Source organism: Neopsephotus bourkii, unplaced genomic scaffold (genome assembly GCF_033783945.1).
Source record: "Neopsephotus bourkii isolate Nb327-2 ecotype Australia unplaced genomic scaffold, CSIRO-AGI_Nbou_v1 NB_5, whole genome shotgun sequence".
NCBI lineage: Eukaryota > Metazoa > Chordata > Aves > Psittaciformes > Psittacidae > Neopsephotus > Neopsephotus bourkii.
This window is the reverse complement of record NW_026900522.1, coordinates 1266842-1294620: the sequence shown is the minus strand read 5'-3', so window position 1 is coordinate 1294620 and position 27779 is coordinate 1266842. Positions and strand designations below refer to the sequence as shown.

At 40.7% G+C, this 27779-nt stretch overlaps 1 protein-coding gene across 1 annotated transcript; it reads right to left on the bottom strand.

Annotated features, from left to right (window-relative positions):
* Nucleotides 1–3731: 3731 nt before the first annotated feature.
* Nucleotides 3732–22358, bottom strand: LOC133219862 (myosin-1B-like). Its single transcript, XM_061367487.1, has 38 exons — nucleotides 22155–22358; nucleotides 21918–22064; nucleotides 21668–21824; nucleotides 21039–21066; nucleotides 20824–20941; nucleotides 20652–20744; nucleotides 20476–20539; nucleotides 20295–20393; nucleotides 20087–20190; nucleotides 19867–20005; nucleotides 18317–18435; nucleotides 18068–18217; nucleotides 17268–17438; nucleotides 16330–16624; nucleotides 15585–15661; nucleotides 15194–15281; nucleotides 14990–15107; nucleotides 14030–14153; nucleotides 13817–13953; nucleotides 12850–13105; nucleotides 10907–11149; nucleotides 10629–10805; nucleotides 10398–10543; nucleotides 10216–10306; nucleotides 9738–10127; nucleotides 9115–9241; nucleotides 8139–8257; nucleotides 7625–7821; nucleotides 7034–7217; nucleotides 6782–6947; nucleotides 6485–6609; nucleotides 5976–6284; nucleotides 5627–5830; nucleotides 4861–4986; nucleotides 4599–4769; nucleotides 4408–4512; nucleotides 4170–4265; nucleotides 3732–3895 (listed from the first exon to the last, which is right to left on the bottom strand). The coding sequence occupies exons 1-38, from the start codon at nucleotides 22356–22358 to the stop codon at nucleotides 3746–3748; spliced, it is 5814 nt and encodes a 1937-aa protein (XP_061223471.1). The 3' UTR covers nucleotides 3732–3745.
* Nucleotides 22359–27779: the final 5421 nt, after the last annotated feature.

Genomic DNA, 27779 nt, shown 5'->3' with positions numbered 1-27779 from the left:
TACAAGTGTCTCCAGGTGTCCAAAGTGGCTTGAACTGAAGCAAATCTCAGGAGCAGATTGAGAGAAAGCTCACTCCATCAGCTCTATTTATATACTGTTAAAGGCCAGCACAGCTATCCAGTACTGCCTCAATGGGTCCCGTGTCCTCACACTCCTTATGTAACCTCACATCCTTCCTAACACCCCGCATACCCTTGCCATCCTTCTCTGTAGAGCCTGCTAACAGGTTATGAAACAACTTACTTTATTTTAAGTCATTAATGTACTGACTAATGAATACCACCATGTCATAAGACTCTTGTCTACTCAGCTCTTGGCCACTCAGCACCACCTGGCCAGTCATTCAGTCCAAAGCTGCTCTCCAATGACATCTTTGTGGATCCAAGCTGAATCCAGCTCTCTCAGTCACTGCTACTGTCCTTGTTATGAAAATATCTGGGAGGGTAGATACAGGAAACTGTGACATTTGTGAAATGTGCTGTAATTCTCTAGTTTTTAAAACAAACAGATCTCGGTATTGTCCTTTTCTTCCACATTCAACAGGGAAGACCCTGCACCAACCTTTTTTAGCTCCCTTCCCTGTCATCCCAGCTGAAGCCATTTGAAGGAATGCCTGGATACTCTTGTGACAGCAATTCAGCAAGCCCAGGATTTTAGAGGAGAAAGTAACATGCTGGATTTTTTAGCCTGAGAGCAGCAAGACTGCTGCAGCTCTGTGCCCTCGGGTCCTGTACCAAGGTTACAGGTATATTCCCAGCAGGCACATGTACAGAGCACATGTGTATACCCTGTGGTGGAATCTCACAACTATGCTCTGCACATTATTAAATATTCCACATAAACTATCCCCGTATTTACAGGACTTACAACTACAAGTTTAATTTCAAATGAATAATTAAAGTGGGGCGTAGAGAGAAATTATGTAGGGAAAGGGCAAAAAGCACAAAATCCTTAATGCGACAGTGAGGCTGAAATTTGTACCTTTCATCCCTCCCAAAGGCCCAGAGTGTTCCTGTATGAACTGGAGCCCTGTGACCAGACTTGTAAAGTTGGAAATTGTTGAGTAAGTTGAGGACACTCATTTGCAATTATCAGCACCTCTGTACCTCATCTTCCAGCAAGTGGTTTGCAGAGAACCTCCTCTTTGCTTTCTAGTCTTGTCCTGCTTCACAGTCAGTGTAATTAGGACTCAGTTTATGGTTGCTAACAGTTTTTCAGAAGAAACCAACTCTACTCACAAAGCCAGTTTACACACCAGTATTCACATACACAGTATTGTCTGTGTATTTCTCAGTCCATCACTCTGTATTCCTCACAATCTAATGAAGGTTTGGTAATAATTCTAACAGGCAGAGCACATTTGCAAAGGGATCAGTTCCCTCCCCGTATTGAAAGTACTGAATCTGCTGTTTTGGGAATACTCATCTCAGCTGGCTCAGACCAGATATGTTTTTCGTCTTTGCTGTTTTGTTGTAAGACTTAGCTGCAGCAAGGCACTGCTTTGTAATGGGCATGGTATGGTACTGCCATAGTCTCTTCAGTAAGACAGTATCCTCAGTAAGACAGTATAAGTAGTATCTTCAGTAAGACAGTATAAGACTGCCTCAGATGCACAGAAGGCAGAACTGCAAGATGTCTGCAAGATGTGGCAGGTAGAGTGGGTAAAGCAGTTGCCCATCCTGTTCTTCAGGATACAACTCCTCACAGTCATCCTGTTAGACACAGCTGAAGTGTACGTATGACCTGCAGCACTGAGCAGCCAGAGAAGGTTTGCTGTAATCGCCACAGCATTGCACAGCCCTTTGACCACATCAGCTGAAATCCATGGGTGATGAGGTGTTGTTTGTCCTACAGGAATAATGTTATCTGCTGCAGCCAGTAAGCTTACAAAGTCCAGGTGGCTGAGCTGCCCTCGTAGGTTGATAGGTTGGTAGGTCAACCTTGGTTTCTGTGCTGATACAATCTTGGAGCTATTGCAGCCCATGGGCTTTTGAAGCCCATGTTTTCTAATTCAGGGTTTCATTTTCTGCATAAACTGCAAAGTAGATAGGAAGGAGCCTGTGTGAAAGTGAAGTCATATCTTTACACTGGAATGTAAGCTATTTTCAAAGAGGGTAGCTACTATTTATAAAGTTTGCATCTGTGGACAGTGATGGTTTGGACTACACTTAGAAGTCCACACACTCCCTGAAGAAAGATGAGCTGCTTCAGTCAGAGGCAGGGAAAAAGCATCATGAAAGCAGGAAGTGGGGCCTCCAAAAGCCCAAACAGTTTTTTGGCAGGTAAGGGTGTTTCTGAGCAAGGAGGTTTTCTACTGCTGTTGTGTCTGTGGCACGCATGAAAACAGGGCTATCTACATAGTATAAAGGCTGCATGCTGATGTGCCATCTTTCTATTTTCTTCCAAAAGGAACTTGATAGCAATACTTTTCACAGGTGGCTATAAATCCTACAGATTAATTTCTCAGGTGTCTGACATGTGACTCTGGGAATGGGTTTGGAGATATGGTGACACCAAACTAGGACTGCAGTCAGGGAACGCTGTCCTCTTAAGCTGTAAAATGCTTATCAAAGTCCTGATATTGAACTCCAAAAATAGTGACTACTTTTGACCTTGATTACGTATCAGTGATGAAACAGTAATATACATCTTCATGTTACTGGATTAGTGCTGAAAAAATAGCTTTGGAAACTTTATATGTGTATATTTGTGTGTGTGCGTGTGTGTATGTATGTTTGTATATGTACATATGTGTGTACATGTACATATGTATACACACATATGTACATATGCATAACTTACATACAGTAAATACATTAATATGTAATATTTCACACATGTATCTAATAATCTTGGAAAGCCTATGAGGAACTTAATGTTTTCATCTGCAAGCTTGGTTTGAATAATGCTCAGTAAAAAAAAAACAAAGAGAAATAATTACTAACCAGTTCTCAGTCACTGAATGCTGTTTTTTATGTGTCATAAATTAAGAATCAGACCTTTTGAAAATGAATAAATGTTATATATCCTAATACATAATCAGAAGTGACTGAGGCCAATCTAGGCAAAGTTATTTGGGTTACCCCAGAGACTAAATAGAACTTAAGAGGCTGTCTGACCAGCTTAGACGATTCATGGGACCTTTATGAACACAATATAGACAGTGAATGACTGTATGAGGTAGCAGTTGTACTGCCCTTGGAATTTTGGTTTGCACATCACTTTCATGAATGAAACTTGAAAGTAGACCTCATTTTAGGTTTAAATGTCCTCTAAAATATGTTTCAAAGTATCTTGAAGGACTGAAGATGTTTAACCTGAAAATTATCTTCTTGTAAATCATGCAGAAGATTTATTTCTGTTAAGATGAATCTTCTACATGATTTAATAGAACAATCAGTGATTTCTGCCTTAAGGAAATCAGATGAAATTCCATGATGAGAACGAAGCAAGTTGTCTCATTACACAATTTTTACAGTGGCTGAAACACTGAAAATACCTGAAACAAGTTTTTAATTGAATGAATTTAAATAAATTAGAAAAAACAAATTACCCTAGAAATTAAGAATTCAGGATAATAATCAAAATACAAAGGTGAACCATTATTTCCTTGGGAAAAGCTCTACAATTTTTATTATTTGTGTGTTAATTATAATGATAAAGGACTAAGCAGTGATTACAAAGTCAAAGTGATAGAATTTCACATTTTGTGCAATTCTCTTTCACTTCGCACCACTTGAGGCATTTACTCTTCACTTTCTGCTTTGCCAATTTCACGGTTCTTGGCTCGGAGCTTGTTGACCTGGGACTCTGCAATGTCAGCCCGCTCCTCAGCTTCCTCCAGCTTGTGCTGGATCTTGCGGAACTTGGAGAGGTTGACATTGGACAGCTCCTCCTGGGGATACAAAGAGAGATAAAATAGCTTTAAAAATATTTAATAATTACAGAATCACAGATTCACCTTGGTTGGAAAAGACCTTTAAGGTCATCAAGTCCAAGATCACCAAGTGCTTTACCCCAGCAGTGCCAAGGCCGCTATTAAAGTGTATCACAAAGGGCCTCTTCTACGCAGTTTGTGAACACTTCGAAGGACAGTGCAGGATAAAACACCAATACAGAATTCCCCCTCCATGTGGATGGAGACTGACTCTGCACTCAGTAATACTTACAGCCTCCTCAGCTTGTTTCTTGTAAGATTTCACTTTCATTTGTAGCTTGTCCACCAGATCTTGGAGCCTGAGAATATTCTTCCGATCTTCCTCAGACTAAAGTGGTTGGCAAACAGAAAAAAAAGTGAATTATTAGTTTTTCCACACCACAGAACAGCATTTTGTCCAGGATTTCATTGACACAGCTTTGGTTTTCTGGGGTGAGGGTGTGTGAGCTCAAGAACACCTCCTGCTTTACCTGGTAGGTCAGCTCCTTCACCCTTCTCTGATACTTGCGCACACCCTTCACGGCTTCAGCGTTGCGCTTCTGCTCAGCATCAACCTCCCCTTCCAGCTCCCGCACCTGCAATCACAAACCCATCTTTGGAGGTTCCCTGCTATCTCTCCAAGGGACATGCTCACTCTTGCACAAACACCATCGCTACGCACTCTGGCCTCCAGCTTCTGGATTTGCTTCTTGCCTCCTTTCAATGCCAACTGCTCAGCCTCATCCAGACGGAGCTGCAGGTCCTTCACCGTCTGGTCCAGGTTCTTCTTCATCCTCTCCAGGTGGGCGCTGGTGTCCTGCTCCTTCTTCAGCTCTTCTGCCATCATGGCCGCCTGATGAGAGCAAAGGGTCAAAGCCATTTTGGGGCTTCAGACAGGGGGAGAATATATCCATTACCAATAATGAACGGAGCCCCCAGCTCACATCTGTGATGGCCTTCTTGGCCTTCTCTTCAGCATTGCGGGCTTCCTGGATAGTATCCTCCATCTCACCCTGAATTTGGGCAATGTCTGTTTCCAGTTTCTTCTTGGTGTTGATCAAACTGGTGTTCTGTTGAAGAGCATCAACATGACCATTTTCTTTTTGTTACCTTGTGATATTATATCAAGAATATTGCATAAATATTGTTTTTTATTGTAAATGGCACCATCATGTCACATGGGATTCTGTTCTAAAGGATCTGCTGTGGAAGCTGTTTCTCAGCCATGATATGCTTCAGTATTTCAAGGACATCCTCCATAATGTTTCCTCACAATTTTTCAGTCAACAGAAAAGAAATTTAGACTTACATAGATAAAAGATGTAATATTTCCTTACAGTTTTCAATCTTGTGACAGTAAAACTTTTAAATGGTGATACACAATGCTTATAATGAGATTGTTAAATGATGTCAGTAACTGTATTAGTGTATTCCTGTTTCGTTTACAGTCTCAAATGTAGACCTGAAACCTGTTAAACTCAATTGAGTTGTAGGGTAAGAACCTCACATATCTCTCTAAAATTTACTACTTTTAAGGTATCTGCACTGTAGTCTAGTGAAATTCATATCTGCCACTGAAAAATCGCAATATTTGTTATCCACAGTGTGAAAATTACAGTGTATTTTGCAAATGTTATAGTTCAGCTAGTCTTCCGTTATTTTACCTGCATGGAGAAAAGGTATAAATAGTACATATATTTCTACACTGACCTGGGTATGGAGGAGTTGAACTCTCTCACTTGCATCCATCAGTTCCTGCTCAGCCACCTTTCTTGTCCGCTCCGTCTGCTCCAGGGCTGCCCGTAGCTCCTCAATTTCAGCCTGCAACAGGTTTGCTCTGCGCTCCACCATGGCAACCTGCTCCTTCAGGTCCTCCTGTGCCCTGAGAGCATCATCTAAGTGTATCTGAGTATCCTGAAAAGAAAGACAAGAAAGACTATGATGTATATTTCCCTATTTTCCCTTTTCCTATTTTCATGTGGTTATAGATCTGATAGAATTGTACAACAGGGAAATACTTATTTATTAACCAGTGAGAACCTGTTTCATTGTGCTGTACCTTGAGCACTCCCTGTGTGTTTCTCAGATTCTTTTGTGCCTCAGCAGCCTGGCGATTGGCATGGCTGAGCTGGATCTCCATTTCATTCAGGTCTCCCTCCATCTTCTTCTTGAGACGCAGGGCTTCATTCCTGCTCCTGATCTCAGCATCCAGAGTGCTCTGCATGGACTCCACAATTCTGAGGTGGTTTCTCTTCAGCTGGTCGATCTCCTCATCTTTCTCTGCTATCTTCCTATCAATCTCAGTCTTCACCTGGTTGAGCTCAAGTTGGAGGCGCAGGATCTTCCCCTCTTCATGTTCAAGGGATGCCTGGACAAGAGTAAATTAGAACAATTCCTGTGTGGCAAATGTTTAACCTGAAGCTATAAGTCAAATGGAGAGCCATGTTTAAATAATATTTAGCACCTCGATGCAAACACACGTTTCCTCAAGTCTGAGAATGACTTGATAGTATTTGTAATGAGATACAAATCCAAGATGTGTAAATAGCAACAAATAATGCTGTGTACCTCAGCTTCCTCCAGTGAGGCTTGGAGCTCAGATTTCTCCTGCTCAATCTGCTTCTTGACTTTCTCCAGCTCATGAATTGCTTTTCCTCCCTCAGCAATCTGCTCCGTGAGGTCAGAAATCTCCTCTGTTGGAACAAGGACCAATGCCATGGTCGGGCACAGAGCAGAATGGGAAGGGCCCTCACACACCACCGTGACAGGCATCTTTGCCCACCTGAAGGCACAGACCCATGTGGAGCGGTGGGTACTGGGGGGTACTGAGAAAGCCCTGCCAGGAGCAGAAGGCCAGGGACTTACGCTGCAAGTTCTTGTTCTCGCGCTTCAGCGTTTCCAGGTGGTCCAAGGACTCCTCATAGGCATTCTTCATCTTAAACAGCTCCGTGCTGAGAGAGCGGGCCTCCTTCTGGGAGGCTTCCAGCTCAGCCTGTGTTTCCTCATACTTCTGCTTCCATTCTGCCAGGATCTGAAGAGAAATGGGGTGTCAGTAGAGTTATGACAATAAGGAGGGGATTCTCTGCCCAGCAGCCCCCAGTTTGGAGCCCAAAAGACCTTGTCAAAGTTCTTCTGCTTCTTATCCAGAGCTGCACAGGCAGCATTTGATCTCTCCACATCAATCATCAGGTCCTCCACTTCATTCTGCAGCCTCTGCTTTGTCTTTTCCAGGGAGGCACATTTGGCATTGACAGCTTCAACATGTTCCTCTGCATCCTGCAGGCGCTGTGCCAGCTTCTTCCTGGAAGGTGTTAAGTACAGGCCCAGGTGAGGAAGCAAATGGGAACCAGTGTTGTGCAGCCAGTATGTTTTTCACAGGTGCACCCTATGCCACTTGGTTTTGTATGATTCTCATTTACATAGAAGTATAGAACCTCTCCCAAAAAGCCACTATATTTCTATGTCAGAAAACAGAGAATTCATGCTTGCTGTTCACTCTGCTATTATAGTATTTCTCTGCTATTCTGCATCTGAAAAGCTTTGTCACTTCTGCTTTGTGCCTATGCATACCTGTTCTTGGTTATATTCTCTCACGTCCTGCCACCCCATCCCAAAGCAGAGCATTAAGTTCTTCCTGACATTATCACAGGGGTCTCCTCAAATTTCCATTCTCAGTCTCTGCCAGCCTTTCCCAACTTCCCCACGTACTTGGCCTCCTCCATCTCCTCCATGCGCTGAATAGCATCCGTCTCGTATTTGGTTCTCCAATTGGACACTTCACTGTTGGCCTTGGACAGGGCACGCTGCAGCTCCCCCTTGGCTTCCTGCTCCTCCTCATATTGTTCCCGGAGCAAGTCACAGTCGTGGCGAGCAGCCTGCAAGGCGTGGGCCAGGGCGTTCTTGGCCTGTGGGGAAAGAATTTTAGGATGGCAATGAATGGAAGTATCCTGGTAAATCTCCTGGCTGAAGTATTTGTGGGTACTGGATTGTTCTACTGTGAGAATGATGGCAAGCTACTGAAGGAGAAAGGAAGATCTGGGAATCTGCAGAAGAATTAATGACTAGGCTGTAGGGAAGGTAGAGCAAAGCTAATATGAGAACCTCTGACTGCATTACCCAAGTGTTTTTTTTCTCCCTCCTGTTCATTCTGTAATTTCATATGTGTCTGAAACCCCTCCTGGACAGGAGAAATCCAATGGAAAAGCCTGGGAAGCTTTCTCACCTTGATCTCTTCCTCTAGGTGCCTCTTGAGCTCCTCAATCTGTTGGGTGAAAGCCTGCTTGCCTCTCGACAGCTGAGAAATCTGAGCATCTTTCTCCTCCACCTGGCGTGAGTATTCCCCTGAGAGAGGTCAGATGAGTAAAGGAGCCTTTTTATGACTTACTGAAAAGTGTCAACCTTGATAATTAAATGCATATAAAAATATTTGGAGTTTAACAACATTTTATTTCTTCCATGGAATTCTAATCGCTTATACCTATCCATAGTTCTGAGAATGCTGAAGTATTTATCTTGGAGGCAAGAAATGAGATACATCATGCCCTTTTTCCAATATCTTACTAGTCTTAATGTATGTTTGCACTAAGTCCCATTTTCACTTCAAGCCTCAAGCTTTCAGAATTAGTACTATACTGTGTATGTGCTCAGGTATATCCCTGTCCTCTCCTGTATGTGTCCTGAAAGAAGAAGGATGAAGTCTAGGTTACGAAGTAGATGAATTCTCTTTGCAACTCCAGCTATAGAATTATAGAATAGTCCCATTTGGAAGAGGCCTTTAATGGGAAAGAGCATCTAGATATGGTTACGTGGCACCCTCTCCAGTCAGGTCTTGGAAACCTCCAGCGATCAGACTCTACCACATCGCTGTGAAGGTTGTTCGAGCCACTGTTTTTTCCACTCCATGTTACTGGTCCTGCTTCAGGATGTCTGTATCTCTCTAGTATGTGTACCCTAGCACAGGACACAGCACCCCATGTGGGCCTTCACCTGTGCTGAGCAGGGGGAAGAATCACTCCTTTTAACCTGCTGGCAACAATTCTCCTGCATCTTGAGATTCTGTTGGCTGCATTTGTCACAAGAGCACATTTCTGGTTCGTGTTCAACTGTGGTTCCAGCAAGACTCCATGATCTTTCTGACCACTTTTTTTAAAGCCTTATGTCATATACAGTGTACTCTTTAAACCCTACAAATGTCTTACCAGATTCTGTTTGTAGCCGAGCTCTCTGAGCACTAATGTCATTAATTGTACGCTGTTGTTCCTCCTCCTTTGTCTTAATCTCACTGAGCTGATCTTCTAGGGAGCGACACATCTTCTCCAGATTTGCCTGTTTTCATGAAAAACAGAATGAAAGATGCTTTATGGTTCAACACATAATTAATGAGATTTTATGCTTTATGGTTCAACACATAATTAATGAGATTTTCAAGTCTTCTCAAGGGCCAGAAATGAAGCTAATTATAGGAATGAAGGAATGGTAAGAAAAGGGTAAGGTAGAAGTAATTTCTATTTTAGGAGAACCAATGAAGTGACTAAATCAGTGTCTTTCATTTCATATCATAATATTTTGAACCAGGAAATGAATTCACATAGTTCTTTAGAATAGATACTGCAAATGAGTTGTTCTGGTTGTCAACCAAGGGTTATAATATAGTCTTATACTACTACAGAAATATACAATTCAGTTCAACTGATGAAGTGCAACTATTTATTTTTAAGCATGACTAACTGAAATTTCTAAGTTAAAATATAAATACTTATGTTTGAATCACCACAAAGAAATATTCTTTTGAGTCAGAAATACCTAGAAGGTATTTGCGTACCTTGGCTTTGGAGACAGACTCCATGTTACTGGCCAAGTCATCGATCTCCATTTTCAGCTCACTCTTCTCCTTCTCCAGCTTCTGCTTCACTCGCTGCAGGTTGTCGATCTGCTCCCCAAGCTCAGCGGTGCTGTCCGCGTGCTTCTTGCGCAGGGCAGCAGCCGTGGCTTCGTGCTGCAGCGTGGCCTCTTCGAGGTCACGACGCATCTTCTGGAACTCGGCCTCACGCTTCTTGTTCATCTCAATCTGAGCTGCTGTAGCCCCTCCTGCTTCTTCCAGGCGCTCGCTGATCTCCTCCAGCTCCCTCGAGAGGTCAGACCGATGCTTCTCTGCTTTTGCCCGAGAGGTTCGCTCTGCCTCAATTTCCTCCTCCAGTTCCTCAATACGAGCCTGGGGAACATCAGGGACCATTCACACCCATGGCCTCCTCTAACCTGACCTGAGGATGGATGAGAGAATGAAAAGAACAGAAACTTGCCTGCAATTCTTTAATCTTCTTCTGTAATTGCATGCCCAAGGCTAGTTCATCCTCAATTTTGCTCTGGATCTGGCTGATTTCAAAGTCTTTCCTTTGGGCAAAGAAAAGTGTGTTAGAGCTGAAAGAAAAAAAAAGGACAAGTGCAACAGGCCAGTGCTCAGGTGCCCTACAGCCACACTTACTTCTTGAGTTTCTCATCCAGCTGCTGCTTATCATTTTCCAAATCCATGATGTTGTCCTGGGCCAGCTTCAGGTCTCCTTCGAGTTTCCTCTTAGCTCTCTCAAGGTCCATGCGCAGTTTCTTCTCTTGCTCCAGGGACCCTTCCAGCTGAAATTAACAAGACCATGAATACCCTGTCCACCAGATCTAACCCCATACCTGCCTTGTTCTTGCTGTATGCCTGTGTGCTTACATCATCCACTTGCTGCTCCAGCTTGGTCTTAGCCTTGGTCAGAGTATTGACTTTGTCCTCTTCTGCTTGCAAGTCATCCAGTGTCTGCTGATGGGCCTCTTGGAGGGCTTTCTTCTCTTTTGTCAGCTTGGTGATATTCTCATCTAGGGCTGCCATCTCCTCTGTGAGGTTCTTCACCTTTGAGAAGAAAGGAGGAAGTGAACACAAAGTAGGTACAGAAGTCCTGTAACAGCACAGTGCTCTTTTCTGGAGCATGAGTGACAGGTTCTGCCTCATACCTTGTTTTCAGTGGCATGTTTTTCCTTCTCAACCTTGGCCAGTGTTAACTCAAGGTCATCAATATCTTTCTTTAACTCTGAGCATTCATCCTCCAGTTTTCTCTTTTTGGCTGTCAGCTCAGCATTCATCTCTTCTTCCTCTTCTGCTCTCTCTGTCAGCTCCTTAATTTTGCCTTCCAACTGGATTTTTGCTTTGATGAGCTGTTCACATCTTTCTTCTGCATCAGCCAAACTATCCGCTTCCTACACATGATTCAGTTAGAGTAGTTCTCATGTAAGTGTTTTTTCTTACTGATTTTTAAACCAGGAATTCTTATTTTCAAAGAAGTCCTTTGTAGTGAAAATTCATTACTGTTCAGTATCTGTTTGGCTTGGACTACATCCATCCCAGAAAATAAATTAATATCACATTATAGATGGAGACTCTTAGGATTTTTTAAAAAGTCTTTAATTGCTTATGCAAATACAAAATTAATTTGAGTATATCTCCTGATATCAGGTATAGCAATATCACCCTTGCACCTTTTCATTGTTTTACTGATGTTGCATTTGACTTGCCCGTAAAGTGGTATAGTCTTCTACTGAAGGGACCATCTAGATTAGACCATTATTCGGATTACATATTAGGAAAAAATTCTTCATTATGAGCATGGTGTGACACTGGCACAGGTTGCCCAGGGAAGCTGTGGCTGCCCCATCTCTGCCAGTGTTCAAGGCCAGGTTGCATGGGGCTTGGAGCAACCTGATCTAGCCAAAGGTGTCCCTGCTCGTGGCAGGCGGTTTGAACTGGATGAGCTTTAAGGTCCCTTCTGACTTAAACTGTTCAATAATTTTATTATTCTATGATGCAGGCAGATTTTGTAGGATACAGTCTTTAAAACCAGAAACATTTAGCTGAGAAAACTGTATTAAAATTGTTCCCAAAAGATTTACTAAGCATTAATTTAATTTTTGGTTTTGGACAATGTTGTGTTAAGATCTCTGTTTTAAAGAGAATGGTTGGATCAGGCCTTTTTCTAGCTTTGCGGTCAAGAAGAACAGTTTGGAAGGGAGAACCATTTATGTCAGGGCAGTATCAATTACCTGGGTTTCCATGCATTTTTAGATGAAAGTTATTAAGAAGTCATCTTTATTGTCTACATACTGCTTGTTCTCAGTTCTAGTGAGGAGCAATAGTACTACCCAGGCAGAAGGCTTTTTAAAGTACAGCAACATAGCTAGGTTGGGGTTTGTCTTGTGTAGATTTAGGTATCTGCCATATTATCAAGATACAGTCCATTCAACAACAAAAAAATATTACATCTTTAAACCAATTGTATCACACTCTAAAAGGATGAGTTTCTCGTTGATGAAGAGCAGAGAGTAGCTGAGGCTACTAGCTCATATGTAGACTTTAAAAGTGTAGACTTCAAAATGGGGTCAGATGAATCGTAGTCATTGCTTGTAAAGTCAGTTTTAAGAGGATTATTGTTGTTACTTTTTTATTTCAGGGAAAAAGTTGAGGACTCCACTTCCATCACTGTTTTTCCAGAGGAAACAGGGACAATAATTGCTAGAGAAATCCTTGACAATATCACACCCTCCTACTCCTCCTGGATTCACTTGTGGTTGTCCAAGTAATAGAACCTCTAGACTACCTTCACTGATCAGATTATAATATATAAGAATTATACAGCACATATGTGCCACACATATTTTAAAATGTCATACTGTAAAACGTAATATTTGCTCACTGGAAAGTGATGATTTTTCTCTTTACTGAAAATATAAGGAGCCAGATTCAGTAATTCATTGTGAACTGATTAATATTTCTAGATTTTCCTTGCTATTTTATAAAATACATTTTAAAAATAAATACTGTTTGTGATAATGTGCCTCTTACTGAAACCTTTGGAATCATTTTAAAGACTACGTTACAAGCCAAAAACATTAACAACACTCACAGCCTGTACTTGGAGCTGCAGATCATTCTTCTCCTGCACCAGTTTCACCATTTTCTCCTCCATCTCCTTCCTCTTTGCCTCAGATTTTGCAAGCTCTTCCTTGGTTTTCTCAAACTCTTCCTTCATGTTGGCCATCTCCTTCTCAGATTCAGCACTCTTCAGCAAGGGCTTGATCTTGAAGAACAGCTTCATCCAAGGCCAGTGCTTCACATTCATGAATGACCTGACATTGTACTGAATGCAGAAGATGGACTCCCTGAAAGGTAATAAAAATGTTATCTATTGTTAAATTTATAATACATATTTAATCATATATCTTGACACAGATAACATGAAGTTCTATGTACAATACTTTATAGTTTCATATATCACTGTGCATATAAAATATAAATTATTAAATATATATTTCTTAACTACATTTAGGATATTTAATATATATAAATACATATCTCTGAGGAAAACTCCCTAGTGTGATGCAGATTATCAAATGTTATGAACACTTTTGAAGTATTTATGAACACTTTTGAAAGATGTTTCACTCACATTCACAGTCAAAAATGGAACACCTCCAGAACTTGACTTGATTTCTTTCATGAAAGTTATCCAAGGGAAGAGTACACTTCTCTTATGCTGAAATTATGTCTTTCTCACCTTTGATTATAATGGTGACTTAAAATAATCAGCTTTGACTAGATATCTGGTTTCTGGACATACGTATGATGTAACCATTGACTGAGTTTAGGAAAAACTAGTACAAAGGGTGATATAAGTTAAAAATGGTGATGTTTCCCCTGTATCAGGATCTTATACTCTTCATTTACTGCAAGGGTATGCTCCCAAATACATCCATATTGGTAAACTGAATTAATGGTAAGTAAATGAGATTTGGTGAGAAGCTTATTTTCAGCTTTGTTCATGTCATTGGTATCTCATGAGGATTGGCCCAGGAAGCCAAATAAGTATCTACCTCCTATCCATCATTTTCTTGAGCTCCAGTCTCATCAGGTAGCCCCGGCACATGGCTTGTGTGTGGGTGATGAGCTGTACCAGCTTCTCATCCCTCATCTCCTCCAGGAGTCCCAGCAGCCCAGCTTTGAAGAACACCTTGAGAAAGGTAATGTTGCTGCACATCACTGACACGTAGAGCAGGAACAGTACATCAGTCAAGCAGTATTTGTACCTTTGTGTGACCCAATTTGTACTGGGTGTGGTCCACATCAATGGATCCAAGGAGCTTCTCAGATGCCTTCTTGTTGTCCATGAACTGTCCCTCTGGGATCGCACTGGCATTAAGCACCTTGTACCTATGGAATGAAGTAGAATTTGAAGAAATTCAGATTCCTGAAAGCTCAATCAAACCTATACCAACTGATGTGTTGTTAAGATTCTTGGAAGGGAGACCAACAGAGGAAGAGAGGTGAACAAGTCTGAACTCTGTTCCATTCTTTAGAAATCATATTTGTCTGGGTAAACATATTTTTTTGAGAAAAATGTGCACTTTTCTTAGTCCACAAATTCTTGACACAGAATGGGTACAGATTTCTATTGGGAACTGACATATTTCACATGCCCTGTTATCTAATGCCTTATCTCAAAATAGAATTGTAGAGTGGTGAGGGCTCGAAAGGACATTAAGATCATCTAGTTGAACTTTATGTGCAAGAACAAAATACAGGGAGAAGAGAAACCATTCCTCATCCAAAATACTGGTATGTACTATGTGAGTACTGCTGATACAGAACAAGAAGCGAGATATTTTGATGTTTTTTTAGTTTTCCAACAAGTTACTCTAGAATATGCTATTGATTCTTTATTCATATTTCTCTGCTGATGGCTGCAAGTTACCTTCAACTTGCCTAGAAGTTAAATAAGTCTGAGTTAGTCGACTTCATCTCTGGATAGTTAATTGAAAAATGCCTTATCCCATATCAGAATGCGAATCAAGGACAGGAATAAATAATTTGAAAATGCCTCTTCTTTTATCTGTAGAAAGAAACTGGATGACTAACTTGGACCGTTGACCTTTTTATGCCTAAGATGTAGGTCCTCTTGTAACTCCCATGGTAGTTAAAATAATCAGAAAATGCAAGTTATTCAGCATTTGTGGATATGGTGGAGGGTGGATAACATGGAATCTGACCTTTGCTTGAAGTCTGCATAGACTATTCTGCTGGGGAATCCTTTCCTGCAAATTCTAATCCCTTCCAGTACACCGTTACACCGCAACTGATGCAGCACCAGCTCATGTTCCATGGCACCTAATAAATGACATAATGAATTGCTAATTCATTGTACTGCATGGAGAAGAAGAGATTTATCGTATCTTTGAACTTTAACAACTTACCAGGTGTTTTTGTTTCATTAGGAATGAGGCATCGCACAAAATGAGGATGTGTGCTTCGCAGATTGCTCATCAGCTTGTTTAAATTCTCCTTGAAGAGCAAGAGCAAAGACTTGGGTTTAAGAATGTCATGTGTACAATGTCACTAATAGATGGAGTAAAGACACTGCAATAAAACCATCAGCAGTATTTTCTTTTTTATCAAATTTTCATGCAGTTCTGAAAGAATACTTCTGAGGATTCAATGGGAATCAATGGGAATTAAGAAACACATGCCTTTATTTTTTCTGACAATAAAGATTTTGCATATGAAATTAATCTAAAACTTTTCTGAACTAGATTTTCTATCTTCTTTTCAGAAAATGAGAAAGTTATAATGATTATTCTACTGTACCCGGAAAACAGCTGAGACAGTTTGGAAAGAAGCACCCTTCTTCTTGGCACCCTTCTTGCCGCCACCACCACCACTCTCTAAACAATAATATAATTTTTGAAACAGAGAAGAACATCAAAAGCATGCAGTTAGAATCTGAAAAAAATTCTGTGCTCATCTTAAAATATAGAAAATATAATAACATGATCAAAATTTGCAAATGTATACAGTGTTACAAGGGGAGACTCATAAAAGTTACAATGGGAGACGTGACTTGTTCAGATGGTAGCATAATGAAATCTAATGTCTTCAAGTTGAAGTTCAGATAATGCAAACATAAAAAGTAACACTTTGCATGGTAATATATTTAAGGATTTAAATACATCCCTAGTGAATATACTAAATGCAGTCTTTATGGATCTTTACATCTAAGGATGTGCATAAATTTAGCAGCACATTGATACATTTGATTGAGTTCTTGAAGTATTTGGGAATGCCCCATATTACAGAAATCTGGTTTGTCGGCTAGTCTATGTTAATGCTGTAGTACAGCTGCCTGGTCTTAAAACCCACAGATCTATTAAGGTTTCTAGGGAAATGTAATATCCTTTATTAGTCTGAGTGACTGAGTTCCAAAAGTTAGATGAGATTTGGAGTTTTCAGTTTTTAAATCTTAAATGTTATTTCAAAATGTTAGTGCAATTTTTTTTTTTTTGGTAAGTTATAGTACAACTTATTTAAAAGGAATCACCTGCTTCCCCGCCACCAACAGAGGCGAAGAGTAAGGCCAGTGTCTTCAGGGATGATTTCTGGTAGAGCCCCACAACACTTTCATTCAAGGGATCCTTGTTCTTCTCAAGCCAGCCAGTGATGTTGTAGTCCACCGTGCCAGCATAGTGCACCAGTGAGAAGTGAGCCTCAGCCTTGCCTTTGGCAGGCTTTGGCTTCTGGAAGTTGTTGGACTTGCCCAGGTGCTGGTCATAGAGCTTGTTCTTGAAAGAGGTGTCAGTTGCCTTGGGGAACATGCACTCCTCTTCCAGGATGGAGAAGATGCCCATGGGCTGGAAGAAGCAGCAACACATGATGAATCAAAGCATGGAAGCAAGAAGCAGACAGAATGTATATGAGAGAGGAATGGAAGATAAAAATCATTAAAAAACCCTCCTCAAAGTGTGTAATCTTATATTCTTCCAGAATTGGCATTTTGTTAGTAGATATGCCATCAGTTATATGAAAACACGTTCACCGATAAGTTTCAGACTTGTGATGTAATAAAGACCTAGCATCTAGAAATACACTGTGTGTATGATAGTTGAAGATGGAAAGCAAAAGAAATAAAATTAACAGCATTCAGTCATAAGGGTTTTTGCTTCCTTAATGCTTTTTCTTGGAAAGAAGACAAAAAAATTTCTTTATGTATATATTAAACCAGAAGTTGCTCAGTGCATTTACTCACTCAGCAATACTCACATTTGAGTATGAACTCCAGAACAGTGGCTAGGACTGACATTTTGGCCCCATTTAGGTCATATGTACTATCCCACAAACAGTGTAGTAACAGACAAATTAAGATGTATGTGAAAAAATGATGTTAAGTGCTGTGTGAAGTGTGGATACCACACATTAGAGTGGTCTAATTTGAGCACAGAAGACTTCTTTTACATTTTACATCTGGAAAACTATTAAATGTGTAGGGCCCAGAACCTTCTCAATGAGCTCAATGCAGGCAGCCAGGTCCATCCCAAAATCAATGAACTCCCAATCAATTCCTTCCTTCTTGTACTCCTCCTGCTCCAGCACGAACATGTGGTGGTTGAAGAACTGTTGCAGTTTCTCATTGGTGAAGTTGATGCACAGCTGCTCCAGGCTGTTGAACTGCAGAATGCAGAGATATATTTACTTGTGTTTGGTTTCAGAAACACTTTTCATCTTCCAATAGGTTTTATTTTTAACTCATGTTTGAGGTCCTGAATTCTAGTCATGGGACTGGACAGGTGTCTGGCACAGTCCATCCTCTAATCTACCCTGTCAGACCCTAGCACTGTCTTAGTGTATCTCTGAGTTATGAAATGATTTACAGAGCTTTGTCCAAGTCCAGCTTTTCATCTGCTTGAATTTGTCTATACGGTCAATCTATTTACAAGCGTTCAGAGAATTCCCGATGGCTTCAGCATTGAAAAAATCTTCCTTAAAGATGGCATATTTTAACTTCCTCAAAATCTGTTTCTGCTATTACCTATCAGCTGTTCTACATCCCCATATCACTTTTCAATGCAATTTGCACTTTTACTGCAACAATACACATCTCTAGAAATCTGCAGCCCTAGTGGGATAACACATACTATGAGAACCAGAAGAGTGCCATTCCTACAGGAATGTCAGGATTTTCCAATAAATAAAGACAATCCCTGATTAAAAACAAACAAACAAACAAATCCAACCCAACACTATTCCTATTTCTTAATGCCCTTTTCAGGAAACCTGTATAAAGATGCTCTCCTTACATCAAAGATCTCAAAGCCAGCAATGTCCAGGACACCAATGAAGTACTGTCTGGGCTGCTTTGTATCCAGCTGTTGGTTGATACGAACAACCATCCACAGGAACATCTTCTCAAAGACTGCTTTTGCCAAGGCACCCACTGAATTGTATACCTAAAAGAAAAGTAAAAGAAAAGTTACCATCCAGAGCAAAAGAGGAAGTTCAAAATTTTTAACTCATGTCATTTTTTCCTATCATCACTTGTTTCTTACCTGCTGCACGGTTTGACCCTTGGTCACATATTCATTCCCAACTTTGACTCGCGGGTAGCAGAGGGCCTTCAGCAGTTCAGCTGAATTCAGACCCATCAGATAAGCAGCCTTATCAGCAACTAAAGAAGCAAGCATACAGCAGGATTGAGTAGTAACTCTCCAGTAGACCTATTTTGTCATTCAGAATAATTTCTGAAGAAGCTACATATATTTGCCACATACTTCAAAATATTGTGTTTTTTCTTGATTTACTGATTTTTTTCCCATCTAGTTTAGACAATTTGTAAATGTAAAGATTCTTCTGAACACCCTTAGAATGAACATGTAAGTTTTTGAAACAAATGGCCAGACAGACAAAAGGGCATAGGGCCATGAATGCAGGTCAAACAAGTCAAAATTTCTGGACAAATAGAAAAGGGAACTGGTTGGTATTGAAGTATACTGTCCTGAAAATTGTAGTCAGTGAAACTGCACTGTCATAAGTGAGAGAGAGAGATTAGTGAAGTATTATGGCAAAAGCATGAATACAGTATCTCATACAAATTTTATAGAGGGTCCACATTTCCTCCTAGGGCGACACTCAGGTCTTTTTGAGCTGTCATTTCATCTGAAACTAAACTATAAAATACAAGCATTGTAGCACTGGATATACACTGTCATCACTTTCCAATTTGCTTCCTGTCTTCTCATAGCAAAGATGATACCAAGCAACAGTATTATTTACAGAGTCATTAACATAAGAATCCCAGACCTCATTATAAATATATATTTACAGATGCTAATTTTGAGCTGCTTCTATTTTATGTGGTATTTATAACTATTTAATGTACATTTATCAATAGAAAAAGTAACGTATGAAACAAGAACAAAATTGGAACTTACATTTTATTTCATTTTTGAAGAGTTATGGTTATAATTACGTAGTAATCTAATATTATTATATTCACCTGTAATTCTTTCTTTTGGTTATATTAATGGAAGGTCCAGTTATTATTTGTAACCTGTTTTACTATTACTGTTCATCATTATCAGATTCATTGCAACTGTATTTCTGTCAGCCATTTTCATTTGTCTTAGCTAAAAGAAACTCAAACCACACACATTAAAAAACAACTGAAGGAAAGACTCCTTGGTAGTTTCTGTTTTCGATACATGTAAATAACTCTGTTTTCATAAAAATACTTCCCTAACCTTTTAAAGGAATGCAGCTGTGAAAAATTATAGGCAAAGCAAATGTGACAGATATATCTTTAAATGCCTATTTTTCAAACATGGATGTGTTGAGACATGTTGAGACACTACAGAAAATGGAGAACATATAAGCCACAGATGCAGCATTAAGTGGTGTTCCTTTTTAGCAGCCCTATGTATAATGAAGCAGCACAATGCTCAATTCAAACATTGTGACTTGTCTTCAGCCTCAAAGAGGAGCAGTTTCAGGATTCTGGCTTCTTGGCAGGCTGGGTCAATGATTCTGACCATGAATTTTAGTGCCTGTGTTAGTGAGTGCTCTGGTCTATACTATTCTCCAGTATAGGTCTTGCTGGTACCTTCTGTGCCATCTGGCTCTGCCTGCTCCTCACGCTGCTTCTGCTTAAACTTCAGGTTGCCATAATGCATGACAGCCCCTGTCAGCTTGTAGATGGCTGTCTTCTCATCAGGAGCAAAGCCCAGGATGTCAATGGCAGTCTAACAAAAGAATCATGAGAGTAAGTAGCATGCCTGGTAAAGATAAGAGTCTAACTAAGATAACTTCTATGCATCACTCACATCGGTGGCCACCAGCTCTTCCTGGTCGTTAATGCTGGGAACCGTGATCTCACCTTGACTCACATACAGATAGTCATATGGGTTGGTGGTGATCAGTAACATCTCTGGAAAGAAGGGCAAAGCACATACAGATCAATGGCAGTTAGCACATAAAGTGTTAAATGTTGTTCCGTGAGCTCTGTCTGTAGAAGTTAGTGATCTTTCCTACCAATTAGCTCTGGCTTCTTGTTGGACATGATCTGATAGAATATGTGGTAGCTTCTTTCTGCCTTGAGCTGGAAAGTGACTCTGGACTTCTCCAGCAGATCTGGCAAGGATGGTAGGACAGAGTTAGAGCAAGAACCGAGGAAGGCTGGAAGGCGAGGGATGAGGCCAGGAGGGCCACTTACATGTTTCAATGTCTGCAGAAGCCAGTTTCCCCGTGGCACCAAAATGGATTCTGATGAACTTACCCTGAAAGAAGCAGAAAAGCCAATGGAGATCTATTTGAGCAATCCTGATAGCAAGAACATTTGAGTCAGCATGCTGACAGCTAAAAGTAATTTAGTGCCAGGCGACAACTTACAAAGCGCGAGGAGTTGTCATTCCTCACGGTCTTGGCATTACCAAAAGCCTCCAGCAGTGGGTTGGCACTGATGATTTGATCCTCAAGTGTCCCCTAAAATAGAAATCTTGTTGTCATGATATAGCTCATCAATGAATTTGATAGTTGCAGGTTCCTACTCCTAGGATCTCACCTGCATTTTGCCTTGTGTCTGCTGCTCTTCCTTCTTCTTGTCCCCACTCGCTGCAATTGTTGCAAAGTACTGGATGACACGCTTTGTGTTCACAGTCTTCCCTGCTCCGGATTCTCCGCTGTGCAACCAAAGAGAGAAGCAGAGAGCATGTGGTCAGGCAGAAGGTCCCTGGCACCGGGCAGCCCAGCAGGGCCCAGGGCAGGGAGTGTACATACGTGATCAGGACTGACTGGTTCTCACGATCTGTGAAAGGCAAAATGAATGATAGTGTTAGTTGTTGTCCTAAGGGGCACTCACCTGAATGAGAAATAAAGCCGTAAGTGGAAGTTGGGTCTTCCCCCAAGTCCAGGTGTGGTAGTCCAAGCAGCCCAAGACTACCCAGTTCCCTTCCATATCCGAACAGAAGAAAGTACAAACTGAAATGAATGCACTGGAGCATGCCTCTTACGGCAATTGAACTGTAAGAAGCATGTGGTCCTCACGATCTGTGTACCCTCTTGCCCTTCACATAGTTCTCATCAAGAAATCTAATTATACTGACTGTATGCATCCAAAATAGAGAATTATATAGAATAAGTCTTTCTGTCCCATCAGGAAAAAAAAAAAAAAAAGTGCAGTAGCAGTTTCTGCAGTGGGAGAATGATTAATTTCATACAATAAAGTGTAAATAATACACATTGCTGAGTCCAGGCTTTCTTCTGGGTCACTTAAAATTAATTCCTGTGTAACTCAGTCAAGTTCTCAGTCACACAGCTCAGAGGTAGTTTTAGCTGGCTTGTCAAGTGCCCCAGTGGGGTCAGTGGGGACTTTGGTCTACACTGCTGTGAGGGAATCAAGCACTCACCAGTCAGCATGAACTGATAGGCATTGTCAGAGATGGAGAAGATGTGTGGAGGGGCCTCCTGGCGCTTCTTGCCTCGGTAGGCCAACACCACCTCCGGGTTGTACACCGGCAGCCACTTGTAGGGGTTGACAGTGACACAGAAGAGACCCGAGTAGGTCTGTGGGGAAGGGAGACAGCATGTTGGCTACCACTTAGGCTGGCAGAGCAGTTCCTCCCAGCTACCCAGAGGAAGACTGCTGCTGGTACTTACGTAGATCATCCAGGCTGCGTAACGCTCTTTGAGGTTGTACAGCACAGCGGGTTCATGGAGGTGGGTCATCATGGCCATGTCCTCGATTTTGTCGTATTTGGGAGGGTTCATAGGAAAGACTTGGTCTTCCTTCACAGTCAGGGTCTGTCAAAGAATAGAAAGATTCAAAATTGACATCTAAAAGTCCACAGTATGATTAATTTGTATTCTTAAGTTATGAATTTTTATTTAACTCACCTCTTCATCTTCAGTCTTGACAGTGATCTTCCCTGGTTCTTTGCTCTGGATTTTTCCTTTCACATAGGATTCCTTAGAATGCACCACAAAGACTGATGTCTTAGCATCAAAAGGCTTGTTCTGGGCCTCTATTCTCTCCTTTTCTGACTTCCGGAGGTAAGGAGCTGCCTCCCCAAAGGCAGCCATCTCAGCATCTGATGACATGGCTGCTCTTTAGTAGGGGTAATGCAACAAGTATCTGCGAGGGTAGAAAATACATTACAATATGACATGGTGGAAGAAACACTCCCACAGCAGAGTGGATCAAATGCTGCATTGCTGTAGGCATCAAGTGCTTGCATTGACTCCCTCCTTTTTCTGCTAAGTCATAGCAATGTTCTATAATTTTCTTGCCTTTATTTTTGTTTTATGTAGTCCACACCTCCTGGATGACAGCTTTTACAGAGGAATATTTTATGTGCATTCACTAGATATTCCCAATTCTGGTACTGTGAAAGCTCTCTCATGCCTTTTTTGTTTACCACCTTTCAGACTCTGAGATTTGTTTACAGTAGAACACTGAAAGAGGCACAGCACACTGGATATGCAGAGAGCTAATATTACTAGCACTTCTCACTAAAGACATTCCCCTGTAATCTAATAGTTCAAGTTGTCATATATTTTAATTATTCCACAGATCCGTCTGATAGCAAACAAAGCTGATATCCTCTGCTTTGATCTTTTTTTGTAACAGAAAGCAAGTAATCTTGTATTTCTTCACTACTTTAAAAGAAATCCCCAAACAAAACAATAACCCAATTTATTATTGCCAAATAATTGTCTTGACTGAAAAGTTTAATGCAAATGTTTCATGAAAACAACTTTATATTGTTCCAAAATTAATACTGCTACAAATTTGTATGTATATATTTTTTTCTAGCTTAGTTTTATCTAGTTCATCACCTAGAATCTGGATTTTGAGGAGCTTTTCTGAATTAAGAAGCTAATTTCTGTATTAATACCTTCACCTATGGCAGACCTCTAGGTGAAAATAAAAAAATTGGTTAACTTTTCCTTTCAAACCAGTTTCACTCTGATTGCAAGAAAGACATTCTGAACTTAGAATATTTTTAAACTAGTTTCTGAACCCCTTACCATCTAGCAAACTCCTCATAACAGTACGTACAGCCTAACAGAAATAAAATCTTATTAATAATCACATTTTTTTTGTACTTTATAAACCTTGTTCCACTCAGCATTCCACTGCTTGCACATGAACAGAATTACTTTGCCTTCTTAGCTAGCAAAGACACAACTTATTGTCATAAATTCAAATGCATGGGTACAATCTCCTGACTGATGGTTTTGTTTCTAACTACATGATATTTCACTTCATCAAAATGTTATTAAGCAAATGAGACTATTTCACAAGATAATTAGGTAAGGTCATAAAATGGACCCAGTCTTTCACCAGCATTTTTATCGTTGCCTTCTTACAAGATTCTTATCAGGAATAACAGTAGCATATTATATATATTAGGAGATACTATAGTAATGTGTATTATGTAAATTGCATATATATTGTATTTATTTTATTTAGATATTGTATGCTATTATTACAATTTATCTTTATGGTATTATTGCGATTCATAGTATATATAGTAGGATAGTATACATTATCTTAGTATGTAATACATGTCAGTAGACTGCCTTTTTAAAGTATTTTTTTTACTATTTTATATGGTTTTTTTCCCCTGAAGTCAGTGATTTGCTAACTTTCCTCCACTTACTCAAGGCATGTTAGTTATGTTCTTTACACATCACAGTTTGTTTGCATTTTATTATTTTGAGAGATATAATTCAGTGACAATATTTGTTAAAATTTATACAAATTAATGTCAAAAGTAAACTTGACCAGTTGATTTTCCTGGGTGCAAATATTTAAAACTTTGTATGTAGTTGCTGTTCCATCTCTTTCTTTAGTTATCCAACCAGGTGTCGTCCTTTCTTCATTTCCCTGTGAGTATGAATATTTGCCTATATAATTGTACCATAACTGTGCAATATTTTCATAGGTATAAGCAAACCTATAAGGAAGATCAGACTGAAATCTTTTCTTTTAGCACTTTGATGTTTTGATACACAACATACTAATCCCACTCCCCAAGCTTCTCTGTGAAAAAAAGGAGAAAACATTAAGATGTTTAATTACGTATGTATTTAAATATGCATTTGTATGGCACTCAACAGCTACTGCTAGTGACCCTTGATGTTTGAGGTAAAGAGTATATTTAATTTATGGACAAGTAAGTGAAAACTATTTCCTGATGGGGCTTTTCTTCTCAGGACAGTTTCTCTTAAGCTGAGTACTTAATGTCTGTTAATGTAGGAATTTGCTCTCTATGGGAGAATCATAGGGAGAATGTCGACAACGCAGCAGTGATTTGCACTAAGACTTGTCTTTGAGAACCTTGTGGCAAAGATATCAGCAATCCAGCCCAATTGTTACACTATATTTATACAATGGACGTAAAGATAAGGATCCAGGGATTGCCAGCACACCTCTGCAGAAGTCCTACCAACTCTGTCCCTGAAGAGTGAATAAGTCAGTATCTTACCTTTTGTGGTACAAGATGAATGGCTTACAGTCTGGAAGCTGTTCAGTACAGTAAAATAGAATTAGCAACTCTCTTCTTAGTGCTGCACAGAGAAAATTTAAAGACAGAAAACATATGGATGCCTTCAAAGCTGACTGAAAATCCCAACTGACATTGTCAGACCCCATTGATTAAAAGTGAGCATCTGTAGGAATGCACTGGTGCTTGTGAAATGCAGGGCCAGTTTCCCTTCATCCCCAACCTCCCCAGTCCAAAGCCTTTGAAACTCTTACCTTAGAGATTTCTGAGGAAGGACGAGACACACTGATCCCAGGGTACTTTTATAGAGTTTGATCTGCATACGTAGCCACCACCTCCTCTTTCTTAGGTCAAAACATTTTTGGCAATCTTAACTGCTAGCAGAATTGCCATTCATATTAGAAGTAAATGGATATAATTAGACATAACAGATCTGTGAATCAATCTCCTATAAATAATTTGACAAGAGAGTCTGAGAAGGGGGCGGGGGGAGGCAGAAGGCTGTTCTAAAGGAGATGAAAAGGGCTGTGCATTGGTACTGTAATCCATCAGATGCTGACTCAAGCAGACAAAGTGAAGAGTAAGAGGCAGTGTATTGTAGTAGCAAACATAGGGATGGAGAGGTGAAGGCAGAGTCTCTGCATGCTGCAAATGCTCTGAGTCTGCAATGTGAAAGAGCATGAGGGGTCCTACTGAGGTGCAGGATCACTGTTAGAGGAAGGAAATCCATATATAAGATGAAGCATCTGAATAGGAGCAAAAGTCACAGGAGTGAGAATCAAGGGATGATATGAATGACCAAGTAGTAAAATGGACCATAGCCAAAACAAGAGAATGAGGGGCAAGGATGAGTCAGAAGGTAATGATAAGGAACGTGTGATGATCTAGTCTGGGATAGAATTAATTTTATTCACAGTGACTAGTATGAGGCTGTTATTTTGGGTCTGTGCTGGAAAGAGTGTTAGTAATACAAGAATGCTTTCCTTATTGCTGAGCAGTGTTTACACAGGGTCAAGGGGTTTTCTGCTTCCTACTGCACCCCACCAGCAAGTGGGCTGATTGAGTTGGGAGGGGACACAGGATGAACAGTTGACCCCATTTGACCAAAGGGATATTTCATACCATAATAACAATATGCTCATCATAGGGGTGGGGTGGGAAGAAGGAAAAGGGGAGCGTTCACTGTTAACAATATTAGTCTTCCCAAGTAACCACTATGCTTGATGGAGTTCTGCTTCCCTGGAAATGGCTGAACACCTGCCTGACCATGGGAAGTGGTGAAGGAATTGCGTGCTTTGCTTCATGTGTGTGTGCAGCTTTTGCTTTTCTTATTAAAGTGCCTTTATCTCAACCCATGAGTTTTCTCATTTTTACTCTTCTTATTCTCTTCCCCATCCCACTGGGGAGGGGGCGAGTGGCTGTGTGGGGCTTAGTTGCCAGGTGGGGGTAAACCACAACAGAAGGTTATTGATTAAGGAATAGGAAGCAAATAGGGGTGTGATTCCAAGGGGATAACAGCAAGACAGAGGGGACAATAAAAGGACAAAACAAGTTAAGTCTAGAGTTGAAGATAGAAGTCTCTAAGTCTGAAGTTACCAAGTTTAAACCCCAGAGGAAAGGCACAGAAATCCAGGGCTTGTTTCTGGGGCTGGAGGGTTTCAAAAGTCATATGAACAGAACTATGGAACCACTGTACTGAACTGAAGACACATATCCTGTATGAAGCAGCAGAAATAGGTGCTTTCTCGACATAGGCGAGACGTTCAGCGCTATTTTTGCTGGGTGAGAGTGCTAAACAAAAGGAAAGGATTAATAAATCTGCATTATCTAGAAGAGAATCAATCACGCCCTGTGCTAGTCTGGAGGACAGGCAGTTATAGTCAGAAGGAACATCATGCGAAAAATGCAACCTACTTTGCTGATCCCTGGGGTGTTCTCCACCTACATTAAAGAGGGGGATACATATATCCTGCAACAGCAACAGCACAAGTAGGAGAGTGATGAAGAGGTCAGTGGGACCTTTTTTCTTTATTGATAAGCAATTTCATCCCCATGCAATGGTGTCCTTTCACAGCACTTGGAGGCTGGCTGGAGGACTTGAAAAGATATCCAAAAAGGACAGGTGAAGGTCAGCTAGGGATTGACAATTCTGACGGGATGACCAAAGATGCTTAGCACTTGCTTTAAATAAACAGCAAGTTTGAAGGTAGCTGCTGAAGCTTGTCACGTATGCCAAAAATACCAACCAAGTAAATCTCACATGTTTTCTCTGTGCATTCCCAAAAGAAAATTTATTTAACAGTAATAGGAGTCCCTATATGGTTTCACTTCTGATTTGTCAGAGCCCTTAGTCATACTGAATGTAGTCCCAAACCACCTAATTTGCTTACCCATCTGTAAAAGGTGATAGCAATTAGATACTTTATACAATCAATGCTGTATTTGATCTTACGTTACATTTGCGATCAACATGTAAATGTTGAATGTCTAGTTCAGCTTAACTCAGAATACTATGTTTGGGCTAACGATCTAGTTTTAGGTTAATAACAGGCCCAGTATGTTCTGTTGACCTGACCTCCCTCACAACAGGCAGCACCAGGAGTGGTGACCACCAGGCAGGACCCAGAAGTCCAGCAAGCTTAAGAGTTAAGCTCAGCCAGTGGTCACCGAGAAGGTGCTCAAGGATAATATTCTCTTGGTAGAAGGCAAAGAAAACAAAGTCATCTCTGCTGGCCAGCAAGGACGCGGCGACCCAGAGATCCCTCAGAAACACGTAGCCATCCAGGCTGCAGTGAGTGTCAGAGCCTGTCAGCGTTGTTGGATGGTAGCTGTGCAAGATGTGATCATGTTCAGGATTTGCTTTGCATGGTGGTAGAACTACAGGAATTCTGTGAGGAAGCAGCTATGCATTTGCTATGGATCTGGAGACTGTAATAAACACTGTTTCTAAGGCCTGTTCTTGGATGACTCTGCATTAGACTTACCCTGGACAGAGTGAAGACTCCTAGAA

What these genes read in the sequence shown, in the direction of transcription:
- LOC133219862 (XM_061367487.1), bottom strand. Translation starts at nt 22,358, where the DNA reads ATGTCATCAGATGCTGAGATGGCTGCCTTTGGGGAGGCAGCTCCTTAC. An exon ending in TTCTGCAGACATTGAAACAT is followed by an intron (nt 20,394 to 20,475) that starts GTAAGTGGCCCT and finishes CATCCTTGCCAG; the next exon opens with ATCTGCTGGAGAAGTCCAGA. An exon ending in AGGGTCAAACCGTGCAGCAG is followed by an intron (nt 18,218 to 18,316) that starts GTAAGAAACAAG and finishes CTTTTCTTTTAG; the next exon opens with GTATACAATTCAGTGGGTGC.